The sequence below is a fragment of the Grampus griseus genome (assembly GCF_964374135.1).
Source record: "Grampus griseus genome assembly, chromosome: 2".
Lineage (NCBI taxonomy): Eukaryota > Metazoa > Chordata > Mammalia > Artiodactyla > Delphinidae > Grampus > Grampus griseus.
Window position 1 is genome coordinate 28,070,665 of NC_139018.1, and position 27,309 is coordinate 28,097,973.

At 46.7% G+C, this 27,309-nt stretch overlaps 3 protein-coding genes across 4 annotated transcripts in view; 2 read left to right on the forward strand and 1 right to left on the reverse strand.

The window, feature by feature from the left end:
* LTBP2 (latent transforming growth factor beta binding protein 2) overlaps positions 1 to 3,674 on the forward strand; it is a 96,818-nt gene extending 93,144 nt beyond the window's left edge. The window contains exons 30-35 of the mRNA XM_082647337.1: positions 535 to 663; positions 941 to 1,078; positions 1,168 to 1,335; positions 1,635 to 1,916; positions 2,918 to 3,067; positions 3,517 to 3,674. Coding sequence (XP_082503463.1) covers positions 535 to 663; positions 941 to 1,078; positions 1,168 to 1,335; positions 1,635 to 1,916; positions 2,918 to 3,067; positions 3,517 to 3,662 — 1,013 coding nt within the window. The 3' untranslated portion in view covers positions 3,663 to 3,674. The remainder of the gene's footprint in view (positions 1 to 534; positions 664 to 940; positions 1,079 to 1,167; positions 1,336 to 1,634; positions 1,917 to 2,917; positions 3,068 to 3,516) is intronic.
* Positions 3,675 to 9,536: 5,862 nt separating this feature from the next.
* Positions 9,537 to 10,797, reverse strand: ISCA2 (iron-sulfur cluster assembly 2; the record flags this gene model as incomplete). Of its 2 annotated transcripts, none has more annotated exons than XM_082647335.1 (4): positions 9,537 to 9,722; positions 10,169 to 10,284; positions 10,406 to 10,511; positions 10,713 to 10,797. In XM_082647335.1, the coding sequence occupies 4 exons, from the start codon at positions 10,781 to 10,783 to the stop codon at positions 9,548 to 9,550; spliced, it is 468 nt and encodes a 155-aa protein (XP_082503461.1). In that variant the 3' UTR covers positions 9,537 to 9,547. The 2 variants fall into 2 exon arrangements, with proteins under 2 accessions (XP_082503461.1, XP_082503462.1); XM_082647336.1 differs by having other exon boundaries at positions 10,406 to 10,508; positions 10,713 to 10,783.
* A 169-nt stretch (positions 10,798 to 10,966) lies between these two features.
* NPC2 (NPC intracellular cholesterol transporter 2) lies at positions 10,967 to 20,094 on the forward strand. Its single transcript, XM_082648005.1, has 4 exons — positions 10,967 to 11,319; positions 14,538 to 14,645; positions 16,233 to 16,405; positions 19,252 to 20,094. Exons 1-4 carry the CDS (start codon positions 11,238 to 11,240, stop codon positions 19,336 to 19,338), a joined length of 450 nt encoding a protein of 149 aa, XP_082504131.1. The 5' UTR covers positions 10,967 to 11,237; the 3' UTR covers positions 19,339 to 20,094.
* Positions 20,095 to 27,309: the final 7,215 nt, after the last annotated feature.

Below are 27,309 nucleotides of genomic sequence, written 5' to 3' on the forward strand. Positions count from 1 at the left end.
CTCCTGAAGTGTCTATACAACCCCATTTTGGTTTCTCTGCTCACTCGAGGCTGAACCCTCCAAGGAACAAACTATGATGCCTTGACTAACCCAGTCACAGGGCATAGGGACACAGGCCAGAGGCAGCTGCTGGTCTCCCTGGCCCCACTTACGAAGCCCAAAACTTTGGGGAACTCACACTCAGGAAGGGTGGTTCAGGAATGGGCTCACACCTGAAACCGGAAAAGGAAATAACAGAAATGGAAGTAGTTCCCCTTGAATGCTTGCTACGTGCCAAGCACCGTGTTAAGCCCCTTACATGTACTAACCTTTTAATCCTCATCATAACTCTAAGAGGTTACGTAGTGGTATCCGTATTTTCTAGGTAGGAAACTGAGGCAAGGAGAACTTAAGCAATTTGCCCGAAGTCACCCACCTAGCAAGTGGCAAGGCCGGGATTCGACCCCAGCCAGTCTGGCTTTGGAACCCCTAGTCCTAAGAACTGCCCCATCCTGCTTCTCGCCTTCCCCTCGCCTCAGCTCTGCCCTCCCACAGATGCCGACGAGTGTGTGATGTTTGGGCCTGGTCTCTGCCAGAACGGCCGGTGCCTCAACACGGTGCCTGGCTACATCTGCCTGTGCGATCCTGGCTACCACTACGACGCTGCCCGCAGGAAGTGTGAGGGTGAGACACCTAGCACCCCTCCCCACCCTGGGGCCCAGAGCTGAGTGCTCACCCACCCCTGCCAGCCAGCCCAATTCTTGCTGGGAGTTCCCCTTCCCAGGGAAGACACCCACTACAGCGGGCAGGTCTGAGGTGAGGGAACCTACCGGAAAGGCATCCCTGGGAAGGGGGTGAGGAGGGGACACAGTTACAAGAAAACCCCCTTCCCTGAAGGTGGCCTGTGGGCAGGCCGCGTTGGCACTGCCCTCGACCTTCCTCCCATCTCCCTGCCTCCCAGATCACGATGAGTGCCAGGACATGGCCTGTGAGAACGGCGGGTGTATGAACACGGAAGGCTCTTTCCACTGCTTCTGCAGCCCGCCCCTCACCCTGGACCTCAGCCAGCAGCGCTGCGTGAACAGCACCAGCAGTGCGGGTCAGTGGGGGGGCCATGGGGCGGTGGGGCAGCCGGGGGAGCGGACCTGGGCTGGGGGGCTCACATGCCTCCGTGCCCTGTGCCGCCAGAGGACCTGCCTGACCATGACATCCACACGGACATCTGCTGGAAAAAAGTCACCAATTACGTGTGCAGCCATCCCCTGCACGGGCGCCACACCACCTACACTGAGTGCTGCTGCCAGGACGGCGAGGCCTGGAGCCAGCAGTGTGCTCTGTGCCCCCCCAGGAGCTCTGGTGAGAAGGGCGGCCTGTGCCTGAAGGAGGGAAGGGGGGACACCTGCAGAGCTGGGCTGGGCCCCAGGGTAGGGGCTGTCCTCACCTTGGAATCCACAGTCAGCCAGGTCTGTGGGTTTAGAATGGAGTAGGGCAAGTCAAGGCCCTGTCTTCTGTCCCTGTTGTTTGGGGACAGAGGACGGCAGTCCCAGCACGCTCCCTCTCTCCGTGGGGCGGTGAGCATGAGCTGGGGAAAGAGCACTCCAGGCTTCAGCTACCAGGAGCCAGGCCCAGCTTCCTCTCTCCCTCCTCCCTGACAGAGGTCTACGCTCAGCTGTGCAACGTGGCCCGCATTGAAGCAGAGCGGGAGGCCGGGGTCCACTTCCGGCCCGGCTATGAGTATGGCCCTGGGCCCGAGGACCTGCACTACAGCCTCTATGGCCCAGACGGGGTCCCCTTCTACAACTACCTGGGCCCCGAGGACACCATCCCTGAGCCGCCCTTCCCCAACACGGCCAGCCGCCCAGAGGACCGCACACCGGTCCTTGAGCCTCCCCTGCAGCCCTCAGAACTCCAGCCCCACTACGTGGCCAGCCATCCAGGTCTGTGTTGCTGCAAAAATGGGGAAGAGGTGGGCTCTGAAGCTGTTTCACTTCCATCTCCTCCATCTGCTCATCACTGTCAGCAGGGTGAGGACAGGGAAGGGAAAAGACCCCCAAGCCTCCTCACGGGTCACTCAAGGGAGAACTCCAAACGCCCGGGTCACACGTTAACACCTCCCTCTGATGGACTAGCACAGGGGACACAGAGAGGTACAGGGCATCATCCCAACCCCAAAAGCTGCCTGTGGGAGTTGAAGAGGGGGACAAAAGCACACTCCCACCACGCCACTTACAGTATGCAGGATACCCTGCTCTACAGGTTCATACTTGTGACCTGAAATGGGAATCAAGGATTTCTAATCACTTTAAAGTTCCACTGTGGTCACCCAGTTTGTAAGTGGCAATGACCCCAGCACTCGGGACTTGGATTCTAATGAGGAAGTCGGACGTGGCATCTGTGCAGTGGATGCAGTACCTGCCATGGGGACAGCCACTGCATCAGACTGATCAAAACTGCACTGAGATTAGGGACAGGGTCGTTTCCAGGGGAGGGGGGTTGCTTAGAGAAAGAAGAGGGTTAGGCAGATCTTGGAGGAGTTTTGCTTTGTGGTGAGTGAGGGTAATTCCCTTTTGCTACCAATCGTGTCCGCCCCAAAAAAACTATGTAAAGATTTTAACAAAATACCCTGCCACCAACCACAACAAAATCAAAACTGTACAGGGACACCCAAGCGCTCAGGAGCCCTGGCGTTGTGAAAGCAATGAGTCCCAACCTCCCCAGAGCACTCATTTAAAGTAAGCGTGCCTCTCCATCTAAAATGACACGTACTTATTTTTAAGAGTATTGCTTTTCGTCTCAGCATCTTTCTGTGAGAGTGTTATGATCCTTCCCACCCCGACCCCAGGAGTTCATTAGGGGAAACCCTCTGAGCGGAGGGCGAGGGCCCCAGGGTGGAGTACAAGGCCTCAGACCCCTTCTCTCTCTGACTCCCTCCTACCAGAGCACCAGGCCGGCTTTGAAGGGCTTCAGGCCGAGGAGTGCGGCATCCTGAACGGCTGTGAGAATGGCCGCTGCGTGCGCGTGCAGGAGGGCTACACCTGTGACTGCTTCGAGGGCTTCCAGCTGGACACGGCCAACATGGCCTGTGTGGGTAGGTTTGGAATCAGAGTGGCAATGCCCAGGGAGCAGGATGGCCCTGCTGGCTCCATGTGGAAAAGTCAGACTGGCCCACTGCTCACTGAGGGTACAGGACGGAGCCTAGCTGGGAGATTCACTGCTGCCCCCTAGCAGGCCTGCCAGGCTCCAGGCCGAGGGGCGAGAGCTCCAAAGGTCTACGCTGTGTTTAGAAAGCCCTTTCCATGGAGGTTCCCAGATAGAAGAAAGGCAGGGACAAGACAGCATGGTCACAGTATGGGCTCACTATCACCGGCTTTGTATCCGTGAGTTGCTTCCTTTCGGGCAGTGGCTTTATCCTCCGGCCACCACACCTAGGATTGCACTGCAGGGCAGGGGTCAGGGCTTAGTGGCCAGAGGGGCAGAGGCAGCAGGCCGGAGGCACGTGGGCTCCCTACAGCTCTCTCTTCCCTCTCCTCCTCTTAGATGTGAATGAATGTGATGACTTGAACGGGCCTGCAGCACTCTGTGTCCAAGGTCACTGCGAGAACACGGAGGGCTCCTACCGCTGCCACTGCCCCCCAGGTTATGTTGCCGAGGCAGGCCCCCCACGTTGCACCGCCAAGGAGTAGCAGCGAGGAGTCAGTGCAGGCGGTTACCTGGAAGTGGGCCCTGGCCACAGGCGGGGCCTTGAGAAAGCTCTCCTGGTTGGGGGGACGACATGAAGACACCGGGCAGGAGGCCCTGCAGCCAGCTCCCAGCCAGCCTCACCTGCTTTTCATCTCCCCCAGCTTCGGCTCTGCCTGTGAGCTTCTGTCACCACCTCCACACCGCCATGCCCTTGCTTGTCTCAACCACCACCAAGTGCTTTAATGCTTCAACCACTGGCCGTGAGGCCCAGTCTGCCATCTGTCCTGGCCTTGCTATGGGATGCTTACCAAAGGATGGCCCTGAACCAGCCCCTCAAGCTGTGCAAACATGCAAGGTCCTTCGGCCTCACACTGCACACACCCTTTTCCAGCCATGATCCACGTATCATCCTGATGATTCCACACCTGGATCAGAGGCTATATCTGCCCTGGGATGGTCCTTCAGAATCTATCAAGCAAAAAAGGATTGGGGGGAGTTTGGGGAGTGACTCCAATGCCTCCTCCCAAGAACCATCACCACCACTCAGCAAATCTGGTCTGGGCCAGTTGTGCCACATCTCCACCTTGTTGCCAGTTCTGTGGCCCCGGGGAGGGGCAGAAGATCCCCTCATCTCAGAGAAGCAAGACTGATACTATATTGCTAGTAAGAGACACAGATGAAGGGGAGCAAGGAGCCTGAGAAAGCAGCAAAAAGGCAATGTAAAAAAATATGGGGAGTTGATAAAAAAAAGGGGGAGCCAGGGCTTTATACAAGTCTAAAGAAAATATTCAGTAGCTTCAGGTAAATAAACATTCAGAATCTACCCAGCAATAGCTCCTGTACACCACAGCAAGGGCTACCACAAAGCAGGGTGCCCACCTCAGAAGACCTCTGTTAAATACATACTGCTTCTTACAGGAAACAAATCTCTCCTGGGCTCTCCTTTTGTGGACACCAGTTTGATGTGCTAAAAATAAAGAGGTCTATTTTCTAGCTTATGAAATACAGTGTAATCTTGTTTAGGGGAAGCGAGATTTCCTACGTTGTTTCTTCTCTCAACTCGAGGCCTCTGTCCTCTTCCCCTTCATAAAACGGCTGGCTGGCATCCCACTGAGTTTACAAGTAGAGACTCACTCCAACCTTGGCTAGCTGGGAGTTTAAAACCACGGTGGAATAAAGAAATGTACATCTGGGCTCTTCTGTTTTTGTTTTTATTTCATATTAAACCAAATTTATAAACCAAATTTCTTGGCTGAGTCTAAATGTTAGAGATGAGGCTGTGCTACCCCCTCGCCAGCTCTGCCGATAGCCTATGATTGGGTTCCAGTAGCCAATAGGAAAAGGTTCTTTCCTCTTCTAAGACAAAGAAAGCTCTGACTTTGCATTTCTGATGAATGGCAATGTAAATGAACAAGGCTCTGTGTGCCTGAAGACATGGAGATGAATGCTCTTTTCTTAATTTAATCTGTCCTGTCCTACCTGCTGCTCTGTCAGCCATCACAAAATAACTTATTGAATGCTTGCTATGTGCCAGGCCTGTGTTGAATACTGTACACAAATTTCATTTAATCATCCAACAATCCTACTTACTACTTTTATTCCCAATTTACAGATGAGGAACTTGGACTTACAAAGCTTAAATAATTTGTTCTATCTGGGTCACTATACTAGTTGAGATGTTCTCAGCAGACAAAAATATATAGTTCTTAAACATATGAAAATATTCTGACCTTCATTCATAATAAAAAGAAATACAAGTTAAAACTACACTGAGACACTTTTTTAAACTGTCAGATTGGCAAAGATTTAAGTTTGTTAAAACTCCTAGTTGGCAAGCACCTGGGGAAAGAGGTACTCACGTACATAGCTGAGAGGAGTATATATTGACACTGCTTCTGAAGAGGATAATATGGCAGTGTCTTTCAAAATTATAAAAGCACTTACTCTTTAAATCAGTAATTCCACTTCTCGGAATTTAACCTTCAGATATATTCTTACCAAATGAAAAATGACGTATGCAAGAGGTTACTTATTATAGCATTATCTGTAATAGCAAAAGGTTAGAAGCAATTAATTGCTATGGAGCCCTAATAAGAAAAAAAAAAGTGGCTCTAAATGCCTGGGTAAGATTTCCAAAATAGATTAAGGGAAAAAGGAAGGTTATACAACAAAGTGAAGCCTACACTGCTATTGCTATTTCTCTAAAACAGAGGGGGAAAAGAATTGGATATAACCTCATCCTTGCCGCTCCACCTCACACGCTGTATTTCAGAGAACTCACCATTCCTCAATATACCCTTCGGGAAGTGCACTTCCTTAAATGCCGTTCCCACCGCTCCTCCTCCCAGCCCTCGCCTTCCTGCTCGCCCTTCCCGCGATAGTTCATGCATATACACATACTTCCTTGTATTAGAAACACAAATGGCATGCCGTTCTGCACCTTTTTTACTTAATACATACTTGCACATAAAGGGCTGTCTCATTCTATTTTATAACTGTATACGTCTCCACTGAACGGATAAATCATAATTTATTTAATCAGTCCCCTATTAATGGATATTTCCATTGTTTCCTATCTTTTGCTATTAAAAATAATGCTGTAATGAACATTCTTGTGCATATGTTATTTCACATTACATCTACGGAATTGTACCTGCGGGCTAAATTCTTAGAAACAAGGGTAGTTGATGGGGAGGGCAACAGAGTGGATGGGCACAGGACTGGGAGACTTTTCACTGTATTCCCTTTTGTGTCTTTTTGAATTTTGTACCATATGTCTTACCTATTCAAAAATAAAATATTTTTAAATACAGCTGCTGGACATAGACTGCTTAAATGCTCCCTCTCTTTATATACTTATCTGACTATATTTTACAATTAAAGCCAGATGATAATTATTTCAAAACTTCTTAAAGCAAACGTCCTTTAAACAGCCCTGCGGCATTTCTGTGGAGAAATGGCAAACAAGGATTTTAAAAGAGCAATCATAAACATCAATGCAAGATATCTAGAAAAGTAGAGGAGTTTCCTGCTTTTGAGACAAACACGCAAGGCCAGGATAATGTTGCAAGGGACAGTGTCAGGCTCTGCCCACTGCAGGGTGTCAGTTCAGGGCCAGAGTTCACGGGAGGGCTACCCCATGACAGTCAGTGCTGCCCACTTCTCTGTACAGGATGCTCCTGCCAAATATCGACCCTCCGCTCACGCTTTATGACAAAAGACCAAAAGAATGGGGCGCAATTCTCAGAAGAAAAGTTAGAGAAAGAAGAGTATCTTCTTGGACACCTACCTTAGTAGTCCTTCCTAATCTCTTACTTCTGAATCCCTTGTAACTGGTCAACATTCCCAAAGAAACTAAGGGTGGGTGGGACACCTATAGTTTATATACCACTGGTCACTATCAATCATGTAACTGAAGAGTATGATTCCGCAACAAGGAAAGATCTGGATGTTGACCAAGAAGCCCCCTCTTTTGAGCCAACAACATAAAGATTCACACATAAAGCAGAGGGAGGGCTCCTGTGCCTTCAGTCCTTACACAATTATGTTTGGCTACGGCAATGGTGGGGCATGTTGCCCCAAGCAGTCACTAGCTTATGAAGTTAAACAAAACCAATTCTGCAATAAATAGCCTCTTGATAACCTCCCCTCAAAGTAATAGGGAGGCAAAAAAATCTTCCAGCTGATACTGGAAGAGTGTAACGTTTTCCTAAATGAACTGCACAGTGAGCAAAATTTGTGAAAACGTGCGCTGGCTTGTACGGCCTGCCAGGAAGAGGGCATCTGGTCAGAAGAGCCTACAGAAGATCCTAAACCTATTTTACCTCCACTTACTATTATTCCAAGCCAACTGCCCTATCCTCTTGATGCTATCAACTCCCCCTGCCCTGTGTTCTTAAAATTTCTACATTGCCCTCCTCCAATGGGGACCTCAGGTTTCCCTATGAAGCTTTTCCAGTGCGATAAGGTGATTCCTCCCTAACCTACCCTTTGTAAACACAAAATTCCAATTCTTCCATTAATATGAGGTATTTACACATGGTCAATCAAAGAGACACTGTTCCTACCTAACTGACCACTGGAATTTAATTGTTTTTTGAACTAAAGCTATTATGCCGGTGCTAAGATCACCATATAAATAAATAACCCACAAAAATATCATGGAAGAAGAGGTTTAACACCTAAAATGTAACAAAATCTCTAACGAGGATGAAAGGCCTTAGTCTGAGCTGAAAATCTTATTAGGCCCAGGTATTGGCAGCAACTTTCAATGGCTTAGTAAAGTTACACACAGACACTTCCACAGTATGCTGCTTTGTGCCCCCTTCCATGGGTATCTGCTAAAAAAAAAACTGCTCAGGTTTCTGAGTGTCCCTTTCTTTCATCTTTGTACAGACTGCACACACGATAGGTTTGTTTTCTCTAAGTCCTAGGTTTTCCCATATTGAAAATGTAAGTATGAAGTTTCCGTCTCAGCTATTTTGTCTCTAAATTCTGTATTTCTATTTTTCTAATGGTAAATTCTTTATTGAATGACCTCAATTCCAATCCAGTCTAGAAAAATTTCAATCCAGTCCAGAAATGCAAGATTTGCCAACATGAACTTTTAGGCTCTCGAGGAAAAGATGGGTTTAACCAATAATCCTTACAGAATCAACTTGGTTGTGGTTTCCCCAGCATTAGCATTCATTAATCATTTGTCATGGTGGTGGTGTTTTTATCTTTTTTTAGTTGTCTGTCCAGGCAGTTCTGGCTGCCCCAGCTCCGTCGCACACACACCAGCTTATTTAAGTGCTTTACCAAACAAGTACTTTAAAATTTATTGGAATTTGTGGCTAAAAAGCTCTTCTTTCAGTGACTCTAAAGTAAGGTTACCAAGTTTAACAAGTAAATATACAGGATACCCGGTGAAATTTGAATCTCAGATAAGCAACAAATAATTTCTAGTATTCACTGAGACACACTTATACTAAAAATTATTTGCTATTTATCTGAAATTCATATTTAAATGGGCATCCTGCATTTTATCTGGTAGTCCAAACTAAAAAAAAAAAAAAAAATCCCCAAGTATCTATTATCTGTGCCAACAAAGGGACCACTTCCTGCTATGCAATGAGATCAGAAACATTTTACACCATAAGGTAAGTGAAGCAACATATTCTAAAAAGATTCAGTCACTAAAGGATCAAAGAAGCTTAAAATGTCTGTGTGAATATGGAGTATGAGGCTATTTTTCAAACAATTCAAGTATCAGTGAGGTTTAGGTCCAAGTTTTCTGGGTGATGGGCAATTGGTTTTGTGAATCTAGCAGATTCATGAGTATCAGAGGAAAATGTATCTGCTGTAACAAATGGGAAGCAGAGAATGGGCTGCATAGAAAATAAGGGTAAGTCAACTAGCACATTCAGGAAGGATGAAATGAAAAAGATAACATTTCATTTGCCTTTTTCATCCTCTCTGGCCTAGTAACCAGTGTTCAACCCACCCAATCTATGACCCTGATCCACAACACAAGTAATTAAGGACTTTCTTTAAAATGAAGCTTTTACACACAGCTATACACCTATGTACAAGTAGCTCTGAAGGCCAGAGAATTCCAAATTCTGGAACCTTGGAGGCTCTACAGAGGATATTGGTTTCGACAAGTTACTAAATCTTACGTAATAGCATCTACAGGCTTGGCCTTACAACTGTGAGGGAGAAATTAACTCAAGAGAAAAAGCTTCACATTCTGAAAATAAATAGTGGTGAAACACAGCATTCCTGGATCGAGGGAAATGAAACTGTGAGAGGGACAGGATTGGAAGGAAACCTCTAGAATTCTTCTAATCCCAGGTTCCTCAAATCCGTACAGATGATGGTCATCTCTGGGTCACCTGTCATCACATCAAAGTTTGACAGAGAAGGATGACCCACAGGAGCAGCCTTGCTGTGCTTGAGGATTGTTCAACACTTGAAATGAGCTTCGGATCAGTTCTTGGCTGAAGTCCACATGGGCCCCTTTCACGAAGGCCAAGCTATCAGAGTCAACCACCACTCTTGCCCCACCCTGTTCAAATACCCTGAAAAGATGGGAGGAAGGCATTAATGTATATCATACACACCAAAAACATAACACCCTCTGAGCCCAGAGATGCACATCCTCTGTTTTCTGAAATACAGAGGAAGCTTCCCTTATTACCTCTAACAGGTGCTGATCTTCTCTGAGGCAAAAAGATTCAATAGAATGAATACTAGGAAATGTTTAGAGGTTTAAGCCTGGAATCTTTCTAGTCCAGCCTGACCCTCTACCAACTACCCTATGCACCTAGACGGGCCAGTTTTCCTCCTATGACTTAGTTATTTTGAATCAAGACAACAAATCTTTACTGTATCCCCACTGTGTGAGAAGGGTGATGTTAAATTATCCTTAGCAAACGTTTTAAATGTGGAATAAAAGTGCACCTTAAACTGGAGACACTTTTATCCCTCCTGCACATTCTCCGGGAACCCACTCCTTTCTCCTTGCCTGTCGTCGGGGTTGATAACTGTATCCAGTGAAAATTTGTACTGGAATCCGGAGCATCCACCTCCCTCCACCTCCAGCCTGAGGAATTCTGACCCTTCGGTGATTTCCAGAAGCCTCTGAAATGCAGGAAGGGGGGTCAAGAATGCCAGGCAAGGGGAGAGAGAAAGGTGGGCCAAGGGGAGATCCCCCCACTCCCAGCCCTCGCCCGCCACCGCTGCCCCGCGTCCGGCCTCTTACCTGGACGCAGCTGTCGGTGAGGTGGATCTGCCCTTCGCCAGCTTCGGGGCTGGAGGACGACAGTTCCCGAAGCGCCCGAGGTCCGCGGGAGGCCGCGAGGAGCCTGCTGTGCAAGGGGGGAGGGTGAGCCTGGGAGCAGAGAGGCACCTGGCGCCCTCCACCTGGACAGCCTCAAGCCAAACCTGAAGTCCCTCCACCTGGACAGCCTCACGCCAAACCTTCACCTCCCCCGCGAGCCTTAGTTTCCCTTTAGTCCTGGACGCGCAGAACCAAACACCCTTCCCAGGTGCTTTTCTAGGCTTGGTACCTGCCCCCTGGCCAGAGAGTGACTGCTCTCAGGGCCACAGCGCTTAGACTCAACCCTCTGACGGCCGCCATTTTCTTCCACAAGCACCGCCCCTCGCATTGTCCCAATCCCCTTCTGCGTCTGGGCCTCGGGAAGCGGGATCCACAGAGACCCCGCCTCTGAGCACACCTATTGGGTGGTGCAGGAGGAGGGGGGATTTGATTGGCTAGAAATGCTCCCGTTGCGGAAGCATTTGTGGGACTCACCCACAAAGCCCGGACGGAGCATTGGAGAGAGGAGCTGGGCCGGAGGGAGGTGAAAGCCAGCTGGCCCGGCAGCAAAGCGGACCGGATGGGCGGGGTTTGCGAATGTCTGGGACCCTGTGTCTGGCTCCCTGGAGCCGGGGGCGGGGCGCGGGTAGGCCTCGGACCCGGTTGCTGGTGACCGGTCGCCTGACTGGACTCCTCCCCCGGCCCGCCCCTGAAGGTTTATCTTGTGACCGCGGAATCTAGTTCTTCGTTCCTTGAGCTTGTAATCTCAGCTGCGATGCGTTTCTTGGGCGCCGCGTTCCTGTTCCTGGCACTCAGCGCCTCCGCCCTGGCCGAGCCGGTGCATTTCAAGGACTGCGGTGAGCCCCGGGGCCAGCCTGAGGTTCCCGCACCCTCTGCGGGGAGACCCCGACAGAACCCGGTGCTAAGATCTCCGAGCTAGGTTGGGTGGGTCCCCCGGGCCGCCAGGCTCAGCCTCGGACCCCTCGTGGAGTGGGCTGGAGTGGGTTGGGGTAGGGGACAGGGTGCTGGCCTGGATGAAACCCGACCACTCACAACTTTTCTCCTTCCTTGGAACGCGTGTTTGGGATCCCAGCACATTCCTGGAGGTGGGCCTTTTGCTGAAGTTTCCTAAAGATTGTAGGGCAAACAACCGAAGGTCCATGTGCAGCGTTGGGCGTAAGGGGTGCGGCGCAAAACTGCTTTTTATTTATGCCTTGTGCCTTGGATGTCCTCTGCCTCTCCACTCCTTTTGCTTTTTTAAATTTCCGTTTTGCTGATAAGTGGAAAGTCAGTTCTCCTTTTCATGAGTTATTCCGTTAGGGCGTCCTTTGGGCTATGGAATTTTGTGATTCTTACCAGTTTTCCTCTCATTTATAAAACTCATGTTGCTGGTCACAACTTGTGATGCATAACCCTGTCATGCAGTTATGGTTGGAATCTTTGTTGAGAAGCACAACAGGGGGTAGAAATTGTGAGCTCCTTCAGTCAAGTCTATCAAATTGTTTGAGCAGAACTTTTCTGAAGTGGAGAGGTGTAATAATAAATGAAAGAGGCATGAAACTGATTTTATAAAATTTATGAGCTGGAAGGAAGCTTGGAGATCCTATAGTCAATCATTGAATTCCAGAGATGTTAGGTTACTTACCCAGTCACACAGCAGAATGGCAACCAGAATAAATTTGCTCCTTCATATCCAGTGCCCAGGTAATAGTAACTGCTTAATAAATATTTGTTGGAAAAGTAAATGAGGGAAGAAATACTCTTTCCACTATATCTCCAAAATTCATGTTGAGGCAAAAACAAAGTTGGGGGCTAGGAGACAGGAGTGATTAAGGAATAAAAATTGCTGGCCTGTTTATACCTAACAAATGCGGTTCCACTGAACTAGGAGACTGGCATTTGAAAGATCCTATTATCACCTCAAATTACTGCCTTTCTCTCCACTAAACTTAGTGGCCAACATTTGGATGAAGACACTGTTAACTTTATTGTCACTCAACTCTCACAATCTATTTTACAGATGAGGAAACAGGCACATTAAGGTACTTGCTCAAGTTCTTACAGCAGTAAGGAACCAGGTTCCTAGTAAGCAGTAGGAAACTAGTGGGTGTTTGTGAGTCACTTTGGGTTTCAACAGTAACATTAACATTAAAAAAAAGGTGGGAGGGACTCGCCTGTTCTGTCCAGTGGTTAGGGCTCCCCGCTTATACTGCAGGGGGCAGGGGTTTCATCCCTGGTCAGGAAACTAAGATCCTGCAAGCCGCGGCACGGCCAAAAAAATTAAAAATTAAAAAAAGAAAAACAACTAAGGAAACTAAATCCTGACATTGTTCTGCTCATGTGAATAAAGCAGGTGTTAGACCTATGGCAAAAACCTCTTAAGGGAAGGAGAGTTTCAGTTACAGACTTTCAATTTACTTTTGAATTGGGAAATACAGTGTAAAAACTTCAGTGCCCACATCAAAAGGTTTTTTGAGTCCCACTCTATGCCCCCTTTCCCTGAAGTGGTATTTCCTCAAGTGAGAAATGGGGCCAAGCGAACTAGTTTTGCAATTTTTGCAGGTTAGGACTGAGAAGTTTGCTCTATTGACACTGGAAGTCCAGGAACGTCTTGTCAGCAATAATAAAACTGGATGAAGGAGCTACAAGTACTGCCCTCTACTCAGTTCCTACTAGATCATGTGACCCAGCCTTGAAAGAAACTAGAAGTTGAAACTAGAAGTTCAGCATAAGCACTGATTTTCAATAAGTTGTTGACTAAAATTCCAGATATTTTCTTTCCTGGCCATAGACGATAGGACAGAGTGGAAGAGAGTGCTTAAAGAAGAGAATCTTGTATTTATTGTTTGAGAACTTTGCCATGATGGAGAAGCAAGTTGGTGATAGGGAACTGCTAAGTATGATTTACAGACCTAGCTGAAGCAGTGTTAGTCAATACGATGCAACTCTTCCACCCAAGAGCAGGCAGATAATGTGCTCTCAACCTGCCTTTTCCTTTCTGTCTTCATGCATTCTACTTTTGAGACAGAGTCCATTCTATTGTCTAGATCCATAATTTCTACCCACAAAGTAAATTTGAGGTGAGAGGCTCACCCTTTGTATGAAAGGGAAACTTGCTAACCCACCCAGGAGCAGCTACTCTAGATTGAATTCATGGACTAAATCCCAATATGATAGTAACAGTGAATACCTATATAGCATTACTATGTTCCAAGCACTTATTTCAGAGCTATATGTGTATTAGCTCACCTACCCTATGAGGTAGGTACCATTATTAGCCCCCAGAGAGGCTAAGTATCTTGCCTTAAGGTTCCATAGTAAGTAATGGAGCCAGTGAGATTTCAAAGCCAGGTGTCGGATCCCAGAGTCTAGCTGTCAGCAGTGGTATATGAGTGGCGGAGCTTAGGCTTACCCTGTCGTTTACTTGCGTTCTCTCCCATTCAGCTGTCTGGTTTCAGGGGCCTGGATGAAGTAAGGAGATTCTTAAAGATTTGTACTTAACCTTTTTTGGTCAAGGTATTTTTGTCCTTGTTTAGACTGAAAAAAAAGGACACACACCCTGCCTCAAAGACACTTATTTTGAAGAACACAGGTTCCAGAGTAGAGTGTACTACAGATGCATGCTTAAGATTGTTCTCATCGGTAGGAGTGTACAAAGCTCAGAGACCACTGATTTGGAGAGCTACCAGGACAGGATTGAAAGATGGTAGGGAAAGGCAGTTAGGGAGCAGCCAGTCTCAAGATTCCAAATGGAAACAGTAGCGGTGCAACCTGAGCCATCGCTTATGCCGAGTGTGCTGCTTTAAAATCCTGTGTCAGGATGGAAGGAAGGGTGGGGATGATTTCCCCTGGAATAGCCCTCCCAGGATATAGAGCAGGGGAGCTGACTAGATATACTCAATAATTTCTTTAATTCCCTTTCGCCTGTCAAATGTGAACAGTTTCCCGGGGACCACGGATGGTCGGAGAAAGAACTCGCCCCCATTGGGAAGGCAGAGCACCTTCCCGTTAGGTAAGAGACAGCCTAGGAGGTTTGTTTTCCCACCCATTTCAATAAATTTTTCTTCTTTTGCAGGTTCTGGGGTCGGAGTTATAAAGGAAGTGAATGTGAACCCGTGCTCCACCGAACCCTGCCAACTGCACAAAGGACAGTCTTACAGTGTCAATGTCACATTCACCAGTAGTGAGTAAAAGTGGCTCTTACCTTCAAATTCATCTTAAAGCGTAACATCAATCTCAAGTATTGGAATAATTGTGGGAATATGAGGGAGGGGAATTGCAGTCAGGAATTCTGTGACCTCCCTCTCAATGGGCAAAGCTTGGACTCACTATGCTTCCTTCTCATACTGGGTTCCCATATGCCTGTTTCTCAGAATCCATAGTTGCCAGACTCCCTTCGAGCAAACAGGGGGATTTCCATGTTTTCACAGGTCAAAGAAGACAGCTTGGCTTCTCCGTGCCCTATTTTTGGTTCACATTTCATGGGAGTGTCAACTCTGTTTAGCTACTGACTGCAGAGTGTTAGTACAGACCCCAACCCTGTAGACTCTGGAACGCCTCCAAAGTGTTATTTCAAGCAATATATCTTCTGGCTGTTAAGTCTATTTTCTGCCTGAAAATATAGGAACAATTAATATTTAGCCTCTGTAAGGTTTGGGGAACTCACTGGTGACCCAAGAAACAATCAAGAAGCTTTCTTCTTCAACTTGAAGGCATGTTATTGGAACTTGTTTCTTTCTGGTACCACATTCATTTCCTTCAGATTCCCAGGAATCTAGACAATGTGAAAATCTCTGTTTCTAGAAAGAGCATCTACCTTGAATCTTTCCCTCATTTTCTATCCTATGGAACTAGACTAGACAGACTAATTAGGAACTTTGAGATTTCTGTCATCTCTTGTTTGTAAGCCTAAAGACAGCTCTTAAGTCCTAGAGTTGTTCTCTCTCCTGGACAATACGCTGTCCCCTCTAGTGTTCCAAACCAAAAAAATACCTTCTAAACAAAAGTAATTCCCAACCCAGACAGAAAGAAAGAAGCAGAGCCAATGCTCTGGATCTCCAGAAAAACCTAATAGTGCATAACTCCAGTTGCCCTAATTTTAGTATATTTATTCCTCTGCCCAACTTGCAATATGGAGGGTAGAGGTTAGCAAGAAATGTTCCTCTTTCTTTTACCCAGTTTCTAAAGGGTTACCGCTTTCACTGCTGTTACAGCCCGTGGCATTTCTAAGGAGACTCCTGTTCCCTCTTTCCATATTGTCTTCCATTTTATTCTTAATTTCTATCGGAATCCTTTGGACAGGGTATTTGAGAATTCAGAGACCAGTCTCCCCAAACCCTTTAAGATACGCAATACACTTTGACAGAACCTGATGTAAATAGTAAACAGAAAGTTTACCACCAAAAATCAGTTAGCTTGTTCGATAAAGTTATTTATCCATCCAGGTGGCTCTGATTCTCCTGAGAAACTATGAAGGCAGTGAAGAGCAAGGTGGGGTCAACAGCAAAAAAAACAGCCCCCACTGACTGCTTTTTTTTTTTTTGTATAATTCAGTAGTTTTTCAAGTTTCAGAGTGAATGCTTACTGTATAGCATTCACGGAGGTACTAAGTATAACTCCAAAGAGAAATAGACCCTAGGAATTAAGAGGTACAGAATTTGGTTTGCTATCCCAGCAGTGCCGTTGCTTGAGAATATGTCTGAATTTTTTATTTACAGTTTGGAAATAGGCTGTTTCCATCACCATCTTATTCTCTTTTTTTTTCTCTTAGGCACTCAGTCTCAAAGTAGCAAAGCCGTGGTGCATGGCATTGTGATGGGCGTCGCAATTCCCTTTCCTATTCCTGAGCCTGACGGTTGTAAGAGTGGAATCAGCTGCCCCATTGAAAAAGACAAGACCTATAGCTACTTGAATAAACTACCGGTGAAGAGTGAATACCCCTCTGTAAGTGACATTGTAGTTGAGGACACCAAAGGTCCTGTGACTAGATTGGAAATATGAGGAGAGGGGGCAGGAAGAAAAGATTAGAATAAGAATCCTTTATCTCTATGAGGAAGAGTTGGACACCTGGGAGAAAGGAGTGTAGGAATCTTGAGCTGGGGTGGAGAGTTTTCACTGTGTCCCTTTTTTCTTTGTCTCTTGCTTAATGGTCAGCCTGGGCCTAACGATGCCTTTTTTATATACAGTATTTCACTGGATTCTTGTGACCACCTGTGTAGAGGTCATACTATCCCCATTTTACAGATGAAGAGATGTTAGCCTCCAATGCTATGCAATATGAACAGAGTCCATTCTGCCAAGAATTACAGCCTAGATTGAGACCCAGGTCTCGTGATTCCAAAACCTGTGCAATGTTATAAGATTTTAGCTAGGTACCAAATAGTTCAAGATTTCAAGTAGTCAGAGCATTGTCATCAGAAAAACTTGGTTTCTCCATTAATCTCTTAACAAGAAAGCAGTAATTTACTAGGTCCGTAGCAGAGCGGTGGCTTTTTCCTCTGCTTTCTCTCCTCCGCCACCACCACCACCCCCAACCTTCACCTCTGACTCGCCCTGCTGTACCTACTTCTTTTTCTACCAAACACTTGTGAGATAGAGCCTGCTGGAATGAGCCTGTGTTAACAATATGAATCTTGATAAGAATGGAGGAAGTAAAGGGATTACTTTTTTTCCATGAAGAAAAAGAGCTGTATTTCTTTGTTGTTTTTTTTAAAAATTTATTTAATTTTTGGCTGCGTTGGGTTTTTTTTGTTGCTGTGCACGGGCCTTCTCCAGTTGTGGCAAGCAGGGGCTGCTCTTCGCTAAGGTGCGCAGCTTCTCCCTGCAGTGGCCTCTCCCGTTGCGGAGCATGGGCTCTAGGCGCACAGGCCTCAGCAGCTGTGGCACGTGGACTCAGTAGTTGTAGCGCCCGGGCCCAGCCGCTCCACGGCATGTGGGATCTTCCCGGACCAGGGCTCGAACCCGCGTCCCCTGCATCGGCAGGCGGACTCTCAACCACTCGCCACCAGGGAAGTCCTTAGAGCTGTGTTTCTTAAAAGGCGATCAAGTAGAACCAGGAGCAATCTGGCCATTTATTTCCTAGAAACAGCAAGTAATTAAAGGACATTCTAAAAAGACTCAAATATAGGGAGTCTGTGCTTAAGCGGTATCAGAGACCCTAAAGGTCAGGAAGAGATTTGTAGATTAATTTGCAGAGCAGCCAGGTAATCATGGGCATATCTGAGCCTCAATAACTTAGAGTGTCTAGTTAGGGCCTGATACCGAGTAGGCACTTAATATATGGTAGCTATTGTTAAGTGACATTTCATTTGTTTTTTGTTTGTTGGTTGTTGTTTTTGTTGGTTTTGCCATGCCACGCAGCTTAAGTGACATTTCATTTGAAAACCAGCTTAAACTATGTTAATGTGTGCACTAAGTGAAACAGTAGTTGATGTGTACTAGTCTTGAAAAATTTATCAAACAAGTTTCAAGAAGCTGGGTATCACTGTCACTCAAATGTTGCATTCTGAAGAAACATTTTGAGTACAAAAGAGAGGTTGTAACTAAAAGCAAGTAAGCTTAAGAAAGGACTGGCAGAGTGCCAGTGCCTTATTAAGAATTAGAAGAGAGAGCTCATAGTATGAGTGTTAACAAGTCAAGGCAGAGATCTCTAAGGGGGTATATTATTGAAGAAAGAAAAAACAGTTTGGGCTTCCCTGGTGGCGCAGTGGTTGAGAGTCCGCCTGCCGATGCAGGGGTCACGGGTTCGTGCCCCGGTCTGGGAAGATCCCACATGCCGCGGAGCGGCTGGGCCTGTGAGCCATGGCCGCTGGGCCTGCGCATCCGGAGCCTGTGCTCCGCAATGGGAGAGGCCACAACAGTGAGAGGCCTGCATACCGCAAAAAAACAAAACAAAACAAAAACAGTTTAAGGGCATTAATCAAAACTATATTGCCACAAAGGTCATTGTCCCTGAAAGTATTCATACAACCCTAAACTTCTTTGAACATCCTTTGTGCTTTGACATTTCATTTTCCAACTAACAAGTAAGTTTCCTGAGACCTAGGAATCTAACTTTTTACTCTTCATACTTCATAGTTAAAGTTGGAAAAAGCTGGATCAGGTTGTCAAAATGCATGTGAAATTGTTTAAATGTAAAATTATTTTTCATGGATGGCTTTATTTTTTTTTAATTAATTAATTCATTCATTTATTTATTTTGGCTGCGTTGGGTCTTCTTTGCTGCGTGTGGACTTTCTCTAGTTGAGCGAGCAGGGGCTACTCTTCGTTGTGGTGTGCGGGCTTCTCACTGCGGTAGCTTCTCTTGTTGTGAAGCATGGGCTCTAGGCACACGGGGTTCAGTAGTTGTGGCTCACGGGCTCTAGAGCACAGGCTCAGTAGTTGTGACACACGGGCTTAGTTGCTCCGCGGCATGTGGGATCTTCCCCATCCAGAGCTCAAACCTGTGTCCCCTGCATTGGCAGACAGATTCTTAACCACTGCGCCACCAGGGAAGTCCTGGCTTCATTTATGTACCATTGATCTCAGAGGGAAAAAATGCTTTAGAAATTGTATTTGAGAAGCTAACTGCTAACACCAAATCCTAGGTGTAACTTGGTTTGCCCTTCTAAGCTAAAGGACACGGGCTGTGCCCACATCCCAAGCAGCCTTCATGGTGGCATGACTTGAAGAAAAGGATGAGGAATTAGGCAGTTTGTTACAATTTACATTTAGGATTCATAGTTAAACCCATTCTGGATTGAGGTGAGGTTCTAGTTTCATTTTTCCCAATTCTTTTTCTCTTTCTCCAGATAAAACTGGTGGTGGAGTGGGAACTTACGGATGACAACGACCAACGTCTCTTCTGCTGGCAAATCCCAGTACAGATTGAAAGCTAGAGCTATTTGATGCCAATATGTCCGTCTGGGGGTGAGAGAGCACGGGTGGAGGGAGAGGAGGAGAGATCAAGTCTAAACTAAATCAGTGCCATAAGATGAAAGGAATTTCTAGACTGCCGTTCTAGCCTCTCAACCTCCAAAAGCATCTAAGACCCTATTTCCTGAGAGCTCAGAACTGTCGCCCCTGTATTATCCTTTGTAAAAGGGTTGAAGGAAGGAAGAGAAAGTGAGACTGTAGGGATTGATTTAATTGTCTTCAGGGAGAGTTTTTTGTTTGTTTGTTTTGGTTTGGTTTTTGCTTTTGGGATAAGGAGGGTCTAACCAGACATGATCCAAATGAGGCTGCTTGGGGGATATTGGATAACTTGCCCTAGGGTAACTAGCCCTTGCAGCAAAGCACGGGTTCCAAACCACATCCATCTAAGTGGGATATTACATCTGCAAGTTCCTCATCTCCACGTGCCTCGTTGAGTTCAGTGCATCTGGCCAATGAGCTTCCTCACCTCCAGCTCCGCTGCTTCACTGGCCATGACTTGCTGTGCAGTGGTGTCCAGCGTGGTAGTGGAGGGGAGGTCTTCTACAACAGAAATTCTCTGCAGTTAGCTCATGTCTCCTTTACTATCTTAGGTGGTTTTCATTAAATGCATCACTTGATTAGCAGATGTTTGATTTTTTTTTTTTTAACAACACTAACTTGTGGCTTCTTTATGCACCTGGAAATGTCCCTTTGAATAAATAAAAACTCGTCAATCTTTTCTTCTGGGCTGTGGACACCTGCTTCTTTCACAGAGTATGTTCCCCCAGATCCATGGTAGGTGGACACCTGGTCCCGTGGTCCCAGAGTGCAGTACTGTAAAGACATGACTTTCAGAAACTGCCACTTCTCCCTTTCACACAGTGAGGCCTCACCTCTCTATCTTACACAAAACGACCTTGTTTGCTTCACTTTGCACAGTCTTATACCACCAAGTGTGCTTGAAAGAAACAGTGAAAGCAAACATCACCTAGTTGAATAACAACATCTGCAGGGTCAGGGGAACTGAATTTGGGGTTGAGGCGGGGAGTAGGAAGTTACAAGTTGGCATAAGTGCAGCAATCTTTGGGAACCTCCTGCCTTGAAGAAAGCCTAGAAGCTTAAAGATGAAATGTGAAACCGCAGGAAGCAATGGCTAGGTTATTTAAACCTTGGAGTGCCCTGCTCTTGAAGTACAAGTATAATCATGGGGCATGTATTTTGCTGTTTTGAATCAATGTACTATCAGTCAGGTTTTAGCTGTCACAGAGATTGCAGCCCTATTCACAAAGGAGTTGGTAATGTGGAAGGTCATCTCTTTCAGTCTGGGGTGCTTACGCAGCAAATAAGTCACTTGGTCCAGTTCTTTTCATCCTGCTGATTTCACTAGACTTCTTGGATTTCTTTGGCTTGTGAGTTTCCCAGGAAAACCACCAGGGGACAGCAATAGATGGGGAATAATGTTATCAACGGCCGAGATTTCCTAGTTAATTCCTGGAGCCATTCAACCACTGTACTCTAGCTAAGATGTTTTGTGTATCCTGTCACACTGTGTCTAGAGGGACAGCCCACTCTCTCCACATGCTGAACCCTGGGTATATCAAACTTAAATGGATTCCAGAGGTGGTTAACTGCTGCAGTTTCTGGCTTCAGACTGCCGGTAGTTGGATCCTGGCTTCACCAATCAGTAGGATAACCAGTATGATCTTTAAATCCCTTAACTTTTCTGTGTGTCAGTTTCCTTATCTGTTAACTAGGGTTAATAACAGTAGAGCTGTGAGGATTAAATGAAGCGATGCATGTAAAGCATTTAGAATGACCCCTGGCACATAGTACATAATCAGTAAATGTTAGCTGCATTCCAAGAGACAGACATTGTCCCTCATCTAGGTATAGCAGGAAAATCAGAAGGTTCAATCTGATGTGTGATGATACGTCACCTCAAAAGTGAGGCAATGCTCTATGCACAGGAACTTTCTCATGTGCCTGGAAAACCTCAGTTCTCATATGCGTCTGCTCTCGCCCTAATCCCAGAAGACTCTCATGTCATTGAGCTCCTTTGAGGCTAACAACTGCCTGCCCTGCATTTTGTACTTCTGCCCTCATATGTTGAAGGAAGACAGAAAAAAAGCAGTCCCACTAGTATATACCCTTCTGTTAGAGCAGAAGGGTCATGCGACAGCTTAGAACTGTTTACCAGCCATTGTGAGGCTACGTGGAGCCTGCAGCAGTGAGCTGGGTAGGGCTCCCACGGAGGGATTAGTTTGAAAGGTCGTCTTCTGTACAGAGGGTTTGCGGGCAGCCCCCTCAAAAAGGTCATGCTCTTTCCTGTGACGCTCTTACGCTTTTCTAGTCCACTGAGCAAGCCATGGAGGCTTAGACAGCTCCTCTCTTGCGTGAGTTCCAGAGTAGAGAAACCCCAGACTCCAGTGGTTAAAAAAACATGATGCAGACCCCTGTTTACAGCATAAAGGGAATCCAATACCCAGTATGCCCAGTTTGGGAGAGCGTTAGATGGGAGGGCTGGCATTTCGTCAAATCTTCAGGCTAATGAAAAGCAATGAGCATGGAGTAATTTCTAATCCCCTATGTTTGGTTTGAAATTTTAGTTGACTTTTTAAAAGCAACAGATTAATCTTAATTATGCTTTGCGAAGGTTGATAAAACAGTCTGTTCTCTGAGAACACCCACGGACATAGAAAAGTGGCTTGACATAGGTGGGGTCCAGGCTAAGGGAAGGTGATCTGGGATTAGCCATTTACATCAGACAATCCAAGAAGCAAATATTGCTTAAATGACTGGGTTGTTGTGAGGACAGGGTCATGGTACGTAGGGAGAGCACTGACACAGAGGAAAGGGTTATGTGTGAAAAATGTCGCCAAGGTGATAGTTACCTTGAACAAGTCTTTTCCCAGGAACCCTTGGGAAAGAGATCAGGAAATAGAAGCTGGGGGATTTAAAGGCCTGAGATACTCAGCTGAGGAGGGTGAGGGTGTGTGTGTGTGTGTTGGGAATGGGAGCTGCAGTCTTGTGTGACCTACGGTAGAAAGTGGCACAGGATCTCCACAGATGTTGCCTAAAAAAGTCTTTAGAAGAGTTGAGTCATTTTGGGTTGTTGTGTTTCCTTCTATGAAGAGAATCCCCTGGCCTATCCCTCAGATTCTAAACTGAATCCTATTCAGTTACAGCTGTCAGTTGACTAGCAACTAAATGGTCTGGGTGTTGGTTGCCATGGAAACAGCTAAAAGGCCCATCGCTATGGGAACCTACCATGCTCTCCAAACCAGGGATTTGGTTTCTAAAAAGAAGTGGAGGGGAGGGTGGTGGATGGGGCCCAGGAGATGGGCTGCAGAGGTGGCTTGAGGGTCCTTGGAGAAGGTGGCAAAGTGGTGAGCACACATGGCTAGCTCCTTAGTGACTGGGGTGGAAGAGGGGCAGTGGTGTCTCCCACTTGCTGCAGGCATTCCCTGCCTGTTCTCGGCTCCTTGCCCCATGACGCCAGAGTGCAGATGTTTGCTGTCCCAAATAGAGGAAAGGCATGAGACCCTGGGGCAGACCTAGCCCGTCAGCGCTGCTCCCCTCATCTGCTGGGGCTCTGAGAGGAAAAGTCGTGGCTCCTATCTGCCTGGCAGGCTGTTCTCCACACGTCGTGTGTCCCAGATAAGCAGCCAGCAGTGAAAGGATGAGCTTAGCTCTGCCTGCCGGTCGGCTAAGCTGATAAGGAGCCTGGCAGACAAAATGAATGACTGCTGGCCTTGAATATGGCAGAGATGCTGGGAGTTGGAAGATGCCAGGTGAGGAACAGTAGGGCTTCTGTTCTTAGCGTTAGAGAAATGCATTACTCTGCTCTCCCCTACCCACCCACAGGCCTCTACCACAAAAAAAGGAGTACTGCAGGTGGAGCAAAATATTAAAGATGAGGTTTTGCGGAGGTTCTCGATGGACGCGCACAACCGTTATGAGTTTCTTTTCTGGGTTTTGCAATCAAGGGAAATAGCTTACATCAGTGTTTAGTGGTAAGCTGACCTTTTACTGAAACAAAGACGAAACATCCTAGTGGCTCTGCCATGAATTACTGTCAATGTGTAATATAAAAATGGAAGGGATTGGGCTAGATAATCTCTAATGTCTCTGTCAGAGCTAACAGCTTATGATTCATCAAGACACTGAAGGGAAGGTCAAGCACCACGGGCAAGCGGATGCAGACTAGTCACACCTGTGAGAGCAAGGACACTTCCCGGTGCCCAGAGGGCCTTAGGACAGAGACTAAGGCCAAGATATTTGATTCAGAGACCATCTCAGATAGGTTTGTCCCTGGGGACTTTCACCCGATTCTCCACAATTCTGAGATGGGTGGTCTTGATCTTCTCTCCTCATCTCGCCTTCTCCTGCCTGCAGGCGCTGGTCTTGGCCCCTCCTGGGGAGCTTTAGAGTCTAGGAGCCTGGCACCAGAGACAGATGCCGTCTGCAATCTGAACCACTCCACAGGACCATTGAGCATTTCCCCAGGCTCATAGGGAGGTTTTCACTTTTGGAACACAGCAGTTGTTCAGATTTCTATACTGTTTAAATTTTTAAATACATACTGGGTTTCTATCCCAGCTCCAACTCTTTCCCCAGCTGATTGACGTTGGATGAGTTATTTAACTTACGTTTAAGGCTTCAATTTCCTCAGCTGTAAAACAGGAGGATAAGAGTGTCCACCCGGCGGTGGTTCTAATGATGACCCGAAGTGGTGTATGCAAAGCATTCAGCTCAATGCCTGACTCTAATAAGTACCTGATTATTATTATCCTTCTAGATAAGAAAAGAAGGTTGCATCCATGGAAACTGCTCAGTGGCCTAGAATCACAGGCATTTGCCATGAATTTGTCTTCTAGGCTCCATTTCAGGTGCCATTCAAGACCAGTGGCCTCCTGATGGCCACCCTGTGGTTTGCCTTCATTAAGGCCGATTCTAATCCTCTCTTTATGACACTTAACCACATTCTTTTTCATGTGTAATTTGTAATTATTGTGTCAGCTTACCTTCCTACTAGACTGTAAACATCTTGAGAATAGAGACTGCCCTTTCCTCTCTAAGTAAATGCCTAAAACTCAGCACTCAGCAATTATTTAGCAATTTTTTTCTCTTTTGTTTTTTATTTTTTTGCCGCTCCACAGGTCTTGCGGGATCTTAGTTCCCCGATCTGGGCTTGAACCCGGATCAGTGCTGTGAAAGCGCCAAGTCCTAGCCACGGACCCCCAGGGAATTCCCATTTAGCAAATTTTTTTTAATGTGGAAAAAAATGTCATGATTCTTTAAGTGTTGAATCCGACCATTTAACCCTACAGTAGCCTTGGTCTCCAAAGGGCTGGGAAGAGTCACAGTCGATTTGGTTTCATCCACAGAAAGAAGGGCATGGTAGTGCCCTATCCTGGGTGGGTAGCTCTAGAGCAGGACTCGGGCTCCCATCCTGTAGAAGTCAGTTGTCATCTGTGTCCGGGGCTCATGGACAACACTAGCTTGTCTCCAGCCTGCAGGCTCCCTGGCCTTGGGCTCAGGAGGAAATGTCTCCCCCTCCCTTCCTGGCAGCTGTCTGTCTTCAGTTCTGTTCTCCCAGCCTCCTGGCTGCTCTTGGCTGCCCCTGTCTGGGTCACGATGCCAGTTCTGTAGCTGCATGTTGTATCAGGTTGCCTCTGAGAGTTCGAGAGAAAGTGGATCTGGCTTATCCAACTCTATCCCCTCTCTGGTACGCTGAATCGCTGCAGCCTTTCGGCTTCCCTCCAGAGCCTGCCGGTGCTTGGCTCAGCAGGAGCAAGGCCCATAGAGCTATCCAGAGCATCTCCAAGAGTGTGGCTGCTGAGAACCATCTCCTTTCAAGGTGGGTAAAGGAAAGGGCTGGGGTAGGGAGTAAGGCAGCAGAATGGATGTAAGAGAAAAGACTCTAGGCTGGACCGATTTGCCGTAGGATCTTTGGACGAATCATTTAACCTCTTTTAGTTAAATACATCACAGAGGTGTTGTATGGACAAAAGGAAACGACGGATGTGCACATATAGCTTGGAAATACAAAGGCTCCTCATACTCAGAATATTGATATCATAGGCTAGTGGAGAGGACGGGCAATTCACCCTGTAGATTTTCCGGCTTAGTTACTGATGACTTGATGAGCTGGACATACCCACAGAAAAACCCACAAGAAAAACAGCGTCCTGGATTTGATCACTCTAAGAGCAAGTTTAAGATTTCACCACAAAACGGATGTCTAAGGCAGCTGACTCTTCTGAAATGTTTGCTGTTAGTCCTGAGGGTATATGCAGCTAAGGCAACTGCTCATTTCCATCATCCTCATTCCCTTGCAGAATTTATGTGGGCAGGACACTGTGCATTACTTCAACCAACGCTTACTGAGCACCTGTTGTGTGCCAGGCACTCTGCTCGGCCCGAGGGATGAAAAAAATGAGTAGGGCAAGGTCCCTGCCTTCAAGGAGCTCAGAGTCTAGTGGTAGAGGCAAGTGGCAACCCATCACGGCGATACAATGGGACAATGCTGTGACAGTCACATGTACAGGAGTCCATGGCATCCAGAGGGCAGAGCACTGAAGGCAATTTGGCCTGGAAGCGGCAGAGCCAGGTCAGTCTTCTGCTGGGAGCGTGGCTGCAAATGGAGATGTCTAATATGGTACTAGATCTTTATTCATCCATCATTTATCCTTCCTTCCGTCATTCAACAAACATGTCCCTGCTCTTTGTCTTCTGAGGTTTTTGGGAATATTTATTGTAGTGAATTTACCTTCTCCTGAACTTCTCGTCTTGGTTAATTTGTTTTCACTTAAAGTTCTTCCTCCTCCGTTTACTCTGGAACTAAGTAAACATACTTCGTTATGTCCTATGTACCTAGTACACATATGTGTATCTCCAGCTAAAGTTACCAATTTGGATTTTAGACTTCTGGCCCCCATCTGACCCACTTCTCCTTTCTCTGTCTATGTTCCAGCCACACTGGTCTTTCAGTTCCTCAAGTTGGCTGTGCTCCCCTCCCCCAGGCACGGGACACTTACACATGCTGTTCCCTCTGGCTGGAATGCTCCCCCTCACTCAGTTAACATTCATTTAGTTAACTCTTAGTCATCCTCCACATTTCTGCTGAAATACCTCTTCCTCCCGGAAGCCTTCCCAGACCACCTCCCCCAGATCAGAGCAAGTCCGTACTTTGCTCTACGTTCTCATGGCACCCTAGTTCCTCCCTTCCAGGCACGGTTCAAAGTTACATGCTGGTAGGATTATTTGATTAATGTCATTTCTCTCAATAACTTGTAACCATCATCAGGAGAGAAAACATTTCTATTTTGCTCATCACTATATGCACAGTGTCTAGCACAGCTCAACCTGAGGAGCAGGTGGCCAATCAATATTTTTGGAAGAATTAATTAATGGAGTGATTAATGACTTTTTTGCCACTATTTGCCTTGGGCCTAAATGGCTGTGTGTCCAAAACCAAAAACAATCCCAAACATAAAATCAAGGACCAGAACTGAACAGGGAACATCCTCTAAGAGAGGCACAAAAAGAAGGTAACCAGGGGCGAGATGTCCCAGAAATAGGGGGCTACTGGCTTGTAGGAGTGGAGGGCCAAGGTAGGAAAAATAGGAAGTCTGGAGCCCCCGGCAAGGTCAGACCTAGGAGGTGGGTTGGGAAGGAGGGAGAATCAATAGGTAGGTGTTGAGCTATTACCCTGATTTTCTCACAGGGTACTTGTGTTCCTTGGGTGTAAGATAATGTACGGGGGTCCAAAAGACAGGATAAGTGTCCCATTCTCCTACTGCTTCGGTTATAACTAGACTTTGAGGAGTGTGGGATTGAGGGGGAGGAAGATCAGTTTATATTAAAACCAGTACTGATATAAAGTGGAGTATAAATTTCATATGATGATAAAAACACAAGATTTCAAAGACATTGATGCTATGACTTCAGTG

What these genes read in the sequence shown, in the direction of transcription:
- NPC2 (XM_082648005.1), top strand. Translation starts at nt 11,238, where the DNA reads ATGCGTTTCTTGGGCGCCGCGTTCCTGTTCCTGGCACTCAGCGCCTCC. An exon ending in GGTGCATTTCAAGGACTGCG is followed by an intron (nt 11,320 to 14,537) that starts GTGAGCCCCGGG and finishes CTTCTTTTGCAG; the next exon opens with GTTCTGGGGTCGGAGTTATA. An exon ending in CAATGTCACATTCACCAGTA is followed by an intron (nt 14,646 to 16,232) that starts GTGAGTAAAAGT and finishes TTTTTCTCTTAG; the next exon opens with GCACTCAGTCTCAAAGTAGC.